The sequence below is a fragment of the Chiloscyllium plagiosum genome, chromosome 3 (genome assembly GCF_004010195.1).
Source record: "Chiloscyllium plagiosum isolate BGI_BamShark_2017 chromosome 3, ASM401019v2, whole genome shotgun sequence".
NCBI lineage: Eukaryota > Metazoa > Chordata > Chondrichthyes > Orectolobiformes > Hemiscylliidae > Chiloscyllium > Chiloscyllium plagiosum.
Window position 1 is genome coordinate 87,322,842 of NC_057712.1, and position 12,471 is coordinate 87,335,312.

Here is a 12,471-nt window from a genome sequence, read left to right on the forward strand (position 1 = left end):
TCGAATTCAGCACCGCCTTCCTAACCTGAGATCTTCTTCCCGACCTCTCCGCCCCCACCCCAGTCTGACCTATCACCCTCACCTTGACCTCTTTCCACCTATCACATTTCCGACGCCCCTCCCCCAAGTCCCTCCTCCCTATCTTTTATCTTAGCCTGCTGGACAAACTTTCCCCATTCCTGAAGAAGGGCTTATGCCCGAAACGTCGATTCTCCTGTTCCCTGGATGCTGCCTGACCTGCTGCGCTTTTCCAGCAACACATTTCCAGCTACAACATTTAACAGTCATCTGAATAAGTGCATGAATAGGAAAGGTTTGGAGGGATATGGCCAGAGCAGACAGGTGGGTCTAGTTTAGTTCAGGATTATTATGGCATGGACTGGTTGGACCAAAGGGTCTGTTTCCATACTGTATGACTCTGTAACAGTATTTCAATAGAGAACAAATGGAACAGATTTCCAAGTATAATGCGCAGCACGCAGGATAAAAGCATATCTAGGATCAAAAAGCATAGAATAAACAAAAGTAGATTCAACAAGATTAATTTCACTTCTTATTACTTTACTAATGAGAAAAAAATGACTGCTGCAAGGAGTATGGTTCACTGTGATGAACACAGGCGCCTACAGCAGATACTGAAACATGTTAAGAATGTGGTTAAAGTGGCTAAAAGAGACAATAAAGCTTTTTATTGTATGCAAACAGTAAGCATACAGTCAGAAAAGAGGAAATAACTATGAAAGAAGAGAAAGGAATTAAAGTAGCAGATGAACATATATTTAGAAAGGAAGACGTGTGGTATGCCTTTTCTAAGGAGCAAAAGCCCAGGCAGAATTAGTGACTTTCAAAGGTCAGATAGAATATTGAAGCACAAAAAAGTCAACACCCAACAACAGAGAATGTATAGTTGAGTTCTAAGAAAGATATAGGAAGAGATTGATGAGATATTATGGTCAATATAAAGGAGTTACTGGAGGATTTACTGCAGATTGGAAACAATCTGGTGCAATGTTCATTGATATAAAGGAATTCAAAACAGCCCTCTTATATGGACAAATAGATGCGAGTGTTATATTTTTTAAGAAAATTACATCTTAATTTGAGATTTACATTTCATGCATTGTGAAATGTTTTGGGACACCCTGAGGTCATGAATGGTGCTAAATAAATGCAAAATTATCTTTTCAAAAGATGACTGTGAAGAAATATCACTGAATATCCTGTACAATTTTCTGTGTTTGTTATGGCTCGCAGGAAGATGCGATGCTATTGACAGGGTCACTAAAAATGGGTACGAACATAATTTCTACCTTTTACTTCCACTAATTTTCACATGGATTTTTTGTTACACACTCTCACCACCATGGGTCTGAAGTAGCCACAATGTTTCCTCTAGCGTTTGGCCGTGCAGCCACTGGAGGGTCCATGCATGGTGATTGCCATGCGGATGTGTTGAATTCCTCTTCCAGAAGCCTTGGAGGGAAAAACAGATGGAACATAGAATACGCTGTGGCCTATCTACAGGATGCACAGCAGCCATTCACCAAGGTTTTTTTGACAGCATCTCCCACATCCGCAACACAATCAAATAGAAAGTCAAAGGCATCAGGTGTAGGGGAACTCATCAGTTCCCAAGTTTCCTTTAAGAGATAAGGCACACATTATCTTTGAACATGGTCCTTTCCACCTCATGAAATTTAAAACTCAGAACTCCTTACCTGACAGGACCTTGCTAACCACAAATCCTTTAGCATATCCATATATACTTTTTAAAAAACTACCAGGCTAATTTAGCGAAGCGTTATTTGCATCATAGTATTTGCCTGTGTTCGCATCGCTCCATAAGTACAGTGCAAATGATATTCTTCAATGGACATCAACTGAAATTTTGAAGTGGTTCTGACACCTCTACTATACCCACCTGCTAAATGTGATTTCTTGTATGATTTCTGTCTTTTCTCCGTACACCTTTCACATAACAGTTTATTGTTACCCATGAGGAGGTCCACAGATGTAAACTGGCTGAGACAGGATTGGAGCGAGCATTCTTTGGATCTTGGTTCATAGTTGTGGGACAATGTTTGAAATGCTGCAACCAATTTTTTTGAAGCTACAGATTTCTCCTTTGAATCTTGACTGCAGAATGCAACATAGTCTGTCTGTTCCTCATAAAGAATATCAATTATTAGATTTTCATTTTTGGTACTACCAAGGTTGAGTTTTGTTACTGCGCTGGAAATGGGATCGTTAGAATTAAACTCCACTTGTTCAGTTTGCACTAAATCACTGTTTGATAGTTTGTGGTTGATAGTTGTCAAATCAAAATTGGAGTTGGTGTGGCAACTTAAGGACTGAACAGATTTTGAACGATTCTCAGATTCTGACATTTCAGTATCTGCATCATTGCTTCCATCTGACTGATTTCCATCTTTATCACTACCTTCTGACAGACTAAAGTTATTGATTTCTCCTAGACTAGAGCAACAGAGTGTACGGTTACTCTCCTCTTCTTGGTGTCCATTATTTTGCTCTGCAGAAACCTGCCAATTCCCTTCATCATCATCTGCTGTTGATTTCTTCATTTCTGTCATCCTTTGTTTGCTTGCATGGCCCTGAAGTATATTAAAGATATGTTAGCTTATTATTATCCAGGTGCTCTCCATTCATACATGTCTTTATAAAGAATAATGAAAAATCATATTGTGCTTTGTTTTTTGCAATGGGAGGCTAAATTATGACTGACCATGTCACACAATAAACTAAGTCAAAGCAGTCTATATTTGAGACAAGGTGTTAAGAAAGTTTTTGACCAAAACAGTCATGTATGGGTTAGTTTCAACAAGGTCTAATGATCTTAAAATAAAAATTGACACTTCTTCACCAACATTTTAGTCATTTACTTGAGAGTTTTATTTATATTTCCATTATGTCAATGCATGGCATTCATATTCATTTCTAGATTCTGGACAAATATCTGAGTCATCATTATCAATAATGAGTATGCTAAAAATGCAAGTATCAGAAACCTCACTACTTCCACAAATATATTTGGCCCTTATTTTCCAAACATTTGTGGCCTTTTTTATGTACTAATTTGGTGATTGAGAAAGAATGTCCAGTTCCAATATGTGCCAGTGGCTTGTGCATCATCCTGTCTTATTCTGGCCACAATTTTCTTACACATGAAATTATTTAAAGAGCTAGACTCTCTCATACATAAAGTTACAGCCCTGCTCAAAAAATAAGAAGGCTTCCCCTCCTCTGCCTGAAAGAATACCATTTGCAAGTAGAAATATTCAAAGGGTTTTGGGCCTGAAAGTGATATAAGGAAGGCTCATATTTAGAGAGAATCTAGCCAAAGGAATACAAGCAGCTTAAATTTGCTTTGCATATACAAAGGATGGAATAGGTAGAAGCTTCCCAGGCTTAATTTATAAAATGACCTATGGCTTGTATCACAGCTAACCTCAAACTAAAGATTTTCTTAAGATTCAAAAGGTATTATGAATCTGTCTATTTGATGCAGCAACTCAAATAGTGAGGCATTTTTAAGTCACTCAAGTGTGAAAGTAAACACATCCTGTAGGATTTCCTTTCATTTAAAAATTATTAAATTGTGCAGTTTCTGATTACTTTGCTTGAATTCCTAAAGTGTATTTGTGACAAATGGAACTCTTAACTGTGTGCACCAATTTGTTAACTGCTCCCATTAAGAAGCTTTGAAATATAAATACTCAAAGCATCAAATTATTTAATAAATAGCCAAATTCTATAGTCTTATAGTTACAAGCTATTCTCTCAACAATAAAGTCAAAGACATACTGTTACCATGTATTTTATTGATGGTGATTTCTTAGAACTCTTTGTTTTATATTTGATTGCGGTAAGAGATGTTGCGCAGGTGTCCTGCTTACTTGAAGCCAAAATATTTTCCTTAAGTTCCACATCTTTTCCTTTATGAGTTTTATTTATTTTCTCTGATGACCCTCGTTTGGCTGCCTTATTGGTTAGGAAAAAAAACATAGTTTGTAAAGTAAGATTTGTAATATAAAATCAGCAAATATTACATCAAATGTGCATAAAATTACTACATAAGCATTGATTACTGCATATTTTAAAAATAACTTAAAATGACAAATGAATTGAGTGAAGTTAAATCCCAATTTAGAATTTATCACAAACAGACATGCAAATTCATTTGTCAAGATATAAAATACAAAGTAAAAAAACTAAAATCAGCACCAAGAGAAATGTAAACATGTACTTTTAGGTTAATACATGAGTTAGAATGGAAAACCATAAAATCTAAAATGCAAACAGATGCTAAATTCTGCATTTACTTTACACAAAAAAAAATTCTTACCCTTTCTTCGATAATGGGTAGTGAAAGGTCAATAAAATGCTCTTTAACAGTTGAAATCTAAAACAAAATCATATCAAAGATCATATACAATTGCTGACAGTACTGAAAATCTAAACTCATAAAAAGGAAATCCTTTTCACTGGCTAATCTTTTTCTAAAAATCTGAGATGCAATAAAAATATCAAATTTTAATGAATTAAATATATGTCCTGGTACAAGATTTTAATTTAAATTAACTGTAAAGTTGTGATATGTTAGTCGAGATCCAATTTACAATTAGCTATCTTTGCTTATATTTTTACAATTTTTAAAACAAAATTCACATTTCTGGTAGTAATAAAGCTCTTTTGCAGCCTCTCTCAAACAACTTATATATTCACAAGATATAGAAATGGACGATAAAAGAAGATGCACTTCTACATAAGCAGCCATCATCATTATATAATTCATGCAGTGGCATATAAAGACTCTTTTAGAGAAACTTATTTAGCAATTTTGTACTTTTCTCTTCCTACATTTGTTTATATTCTACCTATGATCGTGATAAATGAGTACAAATGGGAAGAAAGTTGAAATGCAGTTATATTTGTTTACAACAGAAAGTCATGCAAATAAGTAAATACTTACATGTGAGCATTCTTCACACATGATAGTATTGACCAGCTCTCCACCAAAAATCTGATCGATAAAATTCATCTTCACACCTTCTCTACCATATACTGTAATATCATATTTAAGAGTCAAATATTTTCACTTTTAACTATTATGTTCACAGTTTCTCCTACAAACATATTGCTTTATTTTGAAGATGCCAACACATGTATTCTGCAAACTGCACCTTAATTTCTAAATGCTGCACCTCAAAAGAAACCTTGCTGATATAAATAAAATTAATTTACATTATTCATTCAAATATACAGTCATTACTACTTTTTCAAACAACAAATCCCACTCTACTCAATACAATGTTTATTACATCTGAAAAATATCATAAATTATCATAATTGCACTAGATGGCGACCTTGAGCCATATATAAATCTCTACCTTTAACTTTTCGTTTAGTCTCTTCATCAGCAGTTTTGACTGTTGGATTGTTGAAGGCTTTCAAAATAGCACTCTGTATGCGCTGCAATATAAAATAAGACAGATAATCTAGGAGTACAGAACTTACAGTTTACAGATAACAAATCTAAGGATTTTTAACAGGATTGGTGGGGTGGGGGGGAGGGAAGACTTGAAGGGGGCATGCTAAGGCACTCAGTGTTAATGGAATGGAGTCAGCGATGAAATACATTGATAGTTGAGTGAATGGAGATGGGTAGCACTGGATGATAGGTAGTAAAGGGGAATGGACAGGAAGAGGGGAAATTGGAAGTTGGGGGAGGGATGAGCAGTTTGCAAGTAGGGTCATGGACATAGCAAGGTTGGGAATGTGGGGAATGTGATTACCTTTAATTGATGACGACACCAAAAATTAACAGAAGAATACGACAATAAGTGTAATTATGTCATGCCATAGGCCCAGGTTTCTGACACTAAGATCAGTGCAAGAGACATTTTCAGACAGACACAAACATGCAAATTGGCTCAGCACAACATTTTAGCATCCCGGACAATGCAGTGAACACATTTTTTTATTCGCTGCAGTTGGCACTGGAAGATTACGCCCCATTGTGGTCATTATGTTGTCCAAAACAACTGAACATAAAGCATAAATACATATCAACTACAAAAAACAATAACAATTATATTCAAGCTACCAAAATCAGAGCCAGCACCATATCTACTGAACACAGCTTACTTACAATCAAAGTTAATTAGATATGACATTAGTGCTTAAAATGTTTTTATGATAGTTTTTTGAGACACCTTTGGGAATGTATTTTTTCAATTCACCTCCTGTCCAAATACAAAAGATCAAGAGTGCTTTCTTTTGTGTTAAGATATTTAAAACAGAGAAATTTTTAAAAATTGAAAGAAAAAATGCTGAAAATGAGATTTGACAAAGAGAAATATGAGTATTTCACAGGTAAAGTCAGCACTTGTTAAGACAATAGACAGTTTACCATCCTTAACGTCTTCCGACAATTCTCACCCCCTCATTACAGTTTCTACCTTAGAATCAAAGAATAGTAGAGCACAGGAGAAGGTCCTTGGGCCCGTTGTGCCTGCATTGGATTTAATCTTCATGAACAAAACTCCAACACCTCATTTGATGCAATTTACTCAAACCAATGTTTACAATTCATGTAAGGCTGCTCTCACCCACTAGTTTATTTAACCTTTGCAGTGTAACTTTCTACTCTATCTTTCTATCCATCCTCAAACGCAACTATGCTACTTATCTGACCCATTCCTTGTGGCAGTGATTACTGCATTCTAAAAACTGTCTGGACAAAGAAGTTTCTCCTGACTTCCTTCACTGGATTTATCTGTTATGAGTATGTATTTATAGGTCCTACGTTTGGACTTTCCTTCATATGGAGGCATTTTCCATGAATGAACTCATCAGAGCCTTCTGCAATCAAACTCACCATGAAGTTACTTCTCAAGGCTTTTCTACAACTCTTATTATTGTTTGCTTTATCTTATAACATGCATTTAAGTTTGAATTTAATTTTTATTTTTCGAATGATCCACATCTCTTTGTCTTACCTTACAGGAATATTCTATACGTTGTCAAAATTGAAAACCTCCATCACTCATCACTTGGCTAACATTTATACCTTGTAAAGTTGAGTCAAACCTCTCTGTCACTTCACCTTCCTCTCTGAATTGAAGAACTCCTTAAATCCCACTACTAAGTTTGTACTCACGTGAGATAATTTTTCCTCCTTTAAGTCAATGTCTTTTGTCTAATTACATCTGTTTAGAGTGAATTGAGGCACAGACAAATTCTTTTTTTACGGTGAAAAATTACTGCAGATGATAGAAATCTGCTTAAACACAATAATTTTTTTGGAGAGAAGAAAATGTTTTTGTCTTGGGTCATTGAAAGGTCCAGATTTCATCACTTATCAAATCTTACTTTTTTTTCATTTGGGGCCAGCACCGTCTGCAAGGTATCAAGTACACATACTTAATTGGTTCCAACAGGAAACATCAATTTCAGTTGCTGTTCTTCCCTTTTCTGAAGGATTTCCACTGTGAAGAAACTTACCATTTGGATACGGAGCAAACTGTGCAAAAAAACCCCAATTATTCCAGATTACCAATTCTCTCAGAACTACAAATTCTTATTTTGGTTGGTCTACTCGATTTTTATTGCATCCATTACCAGTAAAGAAATTGGGGGGAAAAAATTGAATTATCCCATTTTCAGACCAAATGTTTTTTTGAGTGATATTCACTGCACATAGCCATCATGGCTCATGGCAACATTTCACACCACTCAATGCAATCCCCTGCTTTTCAGCTCACAAATTATACATCCGTACTTTGTAGCACAAGCCTGTCTCGTGGACGTGCATAGTAGACGAGAAGTAGTACTCAACTGCTGGGATCATGCAGTTCTGCTACAATATTTAAAACCCCTCTGCAGATGCTACAAGCCAGGAAATACCCTTCTAAATGTATTTCTTGAGTTTCTAAATTCAGGACATGGCCCAGAAGGGGAAGCTAGCTCCTTAGCTTGCTGACAGGGACCTAGAAGTACCAATGGAGAGAGCTGTGGAGAGAAGGACAGTGCTATAACCTGGTGACTGGCAAAGGAGGCCAGGCCATCAGGCCTAGTCAGATGGACTGAAATACTGGCCTTGATCAATGCTGTATCCTGGGTAAACCACAATGCAGAACAGAGCAAGGAGAACGTGAATTATATTTTGTACTCCCTAAAAGTAATTGGCATCATCCTCTCTCAGCAACCTCACACTCACAGGGCCACGACTCACTCCTGTCACCCATCTTGTCCACCCAAAATATGCACTTCCTATTCATTGACTGGAGCCATCTCACTGCTTCTCCTGCGTCACCATTCCATCAAGCTAAATCAATTTGTCTCATAAAAATATTTGGCTTAGCCTCTGGACTGAAATCTTTACAGCACCCAGAATGACTTATCCGCATTCCCTGGACTGGTTATACCTGACCTGCAGGGCTGGCCATGACCAATCCTCTGGGCTGAAATTGGATTAGTCTTTAACTGACTATAGTGGCAACTCTTGGTTGAATGTAAGTTCCTTATGGACCCTACCAAACACTGTTCTCCTTTGACTTCCAGACATAGTTATTTGATTGAAGTACATATAGTGTGTGTCTCAGCCTAAGTTGCTAGCACATGCTGTAGGTGTGACTTTGATATAACATTCTGCCATAGTGCCATCCCCTTGACTGTTCAGCACTCGCCACCATTGTTAGCTGCATCTCTTCCTCTGCAAGCCACATCTCTAAGTACATCCAATGTCAGTGAGTGCTAAGAAATAAAGCTAAGAACCTCGTGGATGTGCAAGATGCATTTGTGCTTCAAGTAAATCCTGAAAGGATAAAATGGTGCGAAAGTTGCAACGAGAGCATGATGAGCCTATGCAGCTGATTGTTTGCTGATGCCAGCTTGTGTGAATGAAGGGTGGAGAAAGCATGCAGGGACATTGTGGTGAAGACAGTTGGATGAAGGCTGGACAAGCAAGTTGCAATCTGCATGCCTCAGATAATTACTCTGTCTTTCATCTCAGGTGCCATCTAGTTTCTCAGGCAAAGAGAGGAGAATTAGATGTGACCTATAAACGAGGCGAGTTGGGCTAACAATGAGATACACATGCATGGAAATAAGGCTTAACAGTGTGACGCTTATGTTCTTCTTTAAACTTAAATGGAAAAATCTTGCTGTTGAGATTCCAACTTTCCTGCCACTGCCAACACGACTGAAGGGAGTGGAAACTTCAGTGCAAAAACAACATATAGCAGCATTCATGACCACCAGACATCCAGATGTTCTTTGCAGCTATGGAAATAATATAGCGTTATATGGTACACAAATAGCTCCTACAAATAACAATATGATAGATAGGACAGATAACTGGAGATAAAATATTCAATGGTACACCAGCAGTAACACCCCTGCCAGTCTTCAAAATAGTGCAATTAGATTTTCTAAATCCACCTGAGAGGGCAGACATGATCTAAATTTGTGTTTCATCCGAAAGACACTACTCCTTTGGCATCGTACTGGAGTATTAGTCCTGACTTTTTGTTCTCATGTTATAAAGTGGGACTTAAACCCATAGCCTTCTAACTCAGGTTATAGACTGAGCCACAGCTGACACTTAACACCAGATAACGTCTTTCTCTGAAATGCTACGACATTACTCAAAATCACTATTCTCAGAGTAACTATCCATTTCATATTTATTCAATAACTTTGTGACTTTGCTTGCCTCAACATTTACTTGTTAAAATTTGAATACAACTGTCATCCCAAGCTTTAGTTACTCTAATGTTCTCCTTGCTAGCGTTCTGCCTTCTAGTCTCTAAGAACTTTATCTCATCCAGGATTTCTCTCTCTCTATCCCATATTGTACACCCAAAGACTTTCACCTCTGATGCACTTCATTGGTTCCTGCATACCCCTTTCTTTTCACTACTGATTACCCTATGTTAGATATCACACTTTGTAACTGCTTTCTTAAACCACTCTGCTTTGCTACCTTTCTCTCTTTTGAAAGCATTCTTAAAATTTACCTCTGACTATGGATTCAACCAACCTTTCCAATGATTTCTTCCTTAGCTTAGTGTTAATTGCTTGTACTTTCTTGAAATGCTTTAGGATGTCTTTCTGATTAATTGGTATTGTACAAATGCAAATTGTTGATGTGGAGTAAAGGGTCAGGGGATGAGTCTGGTTGCAAAAGGGAAGAGGATTCTGATAAGAATATTTCCCAAAGGCTATACTTGACACAATATCAACAAAAGAAAAGAATCTGCCAGATGAGAGTTAAGTTCTTCAGATGACAACTAGGGTTCTAAAGGACACTCTGGAGAATGCTGAAAAAGACAGAGTCTTGTGGTCATACTCAAGGAGGCTTGAAGCCAGAGGTATCAGCTGGAGAGAAGAAAAGCACAGCAGCATTAATGGAATGGGGTGGAGATTGAGGGCAAGCATTTAAGAGTGAAAAATGAAAAGTTATAAAAGTGAGGACGAGCGGAGACAGAAACAGAAATGTGCAAGAGATCTAGAAAGGGAGGTAAAATATCTGGTTGTGGTCTGGGACAGCAGAAAAAAAAATGCAGAATTTATGCTTGGTTGTAACTCTGGCCCAAGATTCTGTCAACTGAATGTCACTGGCATAAGGACTGGAAGGGTTCTCATATATGATATCATACCCACTGTTTGTTACTGCAGTTATGGATAAAAATGAACTATTCTTGATTCAAGCTTGTGTAAAGGCCGTATCTTATTATTTTTCTGTTATTGTGGGAAGAAATGGGAAAAGACATGTTTTAAAAGTCAAGAATAGTTTAAGGATCACTACACTTTTTGAAAGCAAGTTAATGGAACTCATTCTCAGTCCTGTTTACACAACTGTTGATTCAAACAGTGGAGAAAGCCTGTTTCCAGATGAGCAGAAGTCAGAGTGCTGTGCATGAATGAAGATTTGGCTGACATTTTGCATCAGTATTTACTGCGGAGAAGGTGGAAGATATAGAATGTGGGGAAATAGATGGTGACATCTTGAAAAATGTCCATATTACAGAGGAGGAGGTGCTCGATGTCTTAGAACGCATAAAAGCGGATAAATCCCCAGGACCTGATCAGGTGTACCCAAGAACTCTGTGGGAAGCTAGAGAAATGATTGCTGAGCCTCTTGCTGAGATATTTGTATCATCAATAGTCACAGTTGAGGTGCCGGATGTGGCTAATGTGGTGCCACTGTTTAAGAAAGATGGGAAGGAAAAGTCAGGGAAGTATACAGCGGTAAGCCTGACATCAATGGCAGGCAAGTTGTTGGAGGGAATTTGAGGGACAGGATTTACATGTATTTGGAAAGGTAAAAACTGATTAGGGATAGTCAGCATGTCTTTGTGTGTGGGAAATCATATCTTGCAAACTTGACTGAGTTTTTTGAAGAAGTAACAAAAAGGATTGATGAGGGCAGAGCAGTGTTTGTGGTCTATCTGGACTTCAGTAAGGTGGTTGACAAGGTTCCCCATGGTAGACTGGTTAGCAAGGTTAGGTCGCATGGAATACGGGGAGAACTAGCCATTTCGATACAGAACTGGCTCGAAGGTAGAAGACTTCTAGGGTGGTGGTGGAGGGCTGTGACCAGTGGAGTGCCACAAGGATCAGTGCTGGGTCAACTACTTTTCATAAATGATGTGGATGTGAACATAGGAGGTATAGTTAGTAAGTTTGCAGATGACACCAAAATTGGAGATGTAGTGGACAATGAAGAAGGTTACCTCAAACTACAATGGGATCTTGATCAGATGGGCCAATGGGCTGAGAAGTGGCAGATGGAGTTTAATTTAGATAAATGTGAAGTGCTGCATTTTGGAAAAGCAAATCTTAGCAGGACTTATACACTTAATGGTAAGGTCCTACGGAGTGTTGTTGAACAAAGAGACTTTGGAGTGCAGGTTCATAGTTCCTTGAAAGTAGAGTCACAGATAGACAGGATAGTGAAGAAGGCATGCTTTCCTTTATTAGTCAGAGTATTGAGTATAAGAATTGGGAGATCACGTTGCGGCTGTACAGGACATTGGTTCGGCCACTTATGGAATATTGCATGCAATTCTGGTCTCCTTCCTATCTGAAGGCTGTTGTGAAACCTGAAAGCGTTCAGAAAAGGTTTACAAGGACATTGTCAGGGTCGGAGGATTTGAGCACGCGAGCTACAAATCTTCTCACAAACTTTGAACACCTACGGGCGAGAGACATTAAGACAAGCCAGGAAATGGGAATCCTGTGCCAACCACCTAAGCGCCACATATGAACAACTCCGGTTCCTGCATGAATGCCGAAAAAATCGAATCCTTCCACCATGTGTCAGATACAGGCCACCAGTCAACAACCCACAAGCCAGGGACACAGCCAGACAGAACGGATTCAGGACGATCCAGGTAATGATTACAGACGCTCACAACAGACTTCACAAATACAGACAAGAAATTG

At 37.9% G+C, this 12,471-nt stretch overlaps 1 protein-coding gene across 5 annotated transcripts in view; it reads right to left on the minus strand.

The window, feature by feature from the left end:
- Positions 1–12,471, minus strand: part of usp45 (ubiquitin specific peptidase 45) — a 158,199-nt gene that overhangs the window by 19,777 nt on the left and 125,951 nt on the right. For all 5 annotated transcript variants that reach the window (XM_043685574.1, XM_043685580.1, XM_043685569.1 and 2 more), the window contains 5 exons: positions 5,409–5,490; positions 4,991–5,082; positions 4,364–4,420; positions 3,829–3,999; positions 1,922–2,612 (listed from right to left, as the gene is read on the minus strand). In XM_043685574.1, coding sequence (XP_043541509.1) covers positions 1,922–2,612; positions 3,829–3,999; positions 4,364–4,420; positions 4,991–5,082; positions 5,409–5,490 — 1,093 coding nt within the window. The remainder of the gene's footprint in view (positions 1–1,921; positions 2,613–3,828; positions 4,000–4,363; positions 4,421–4,990; positions 5,083–5,408; positions 5,491–12,471) is intronic.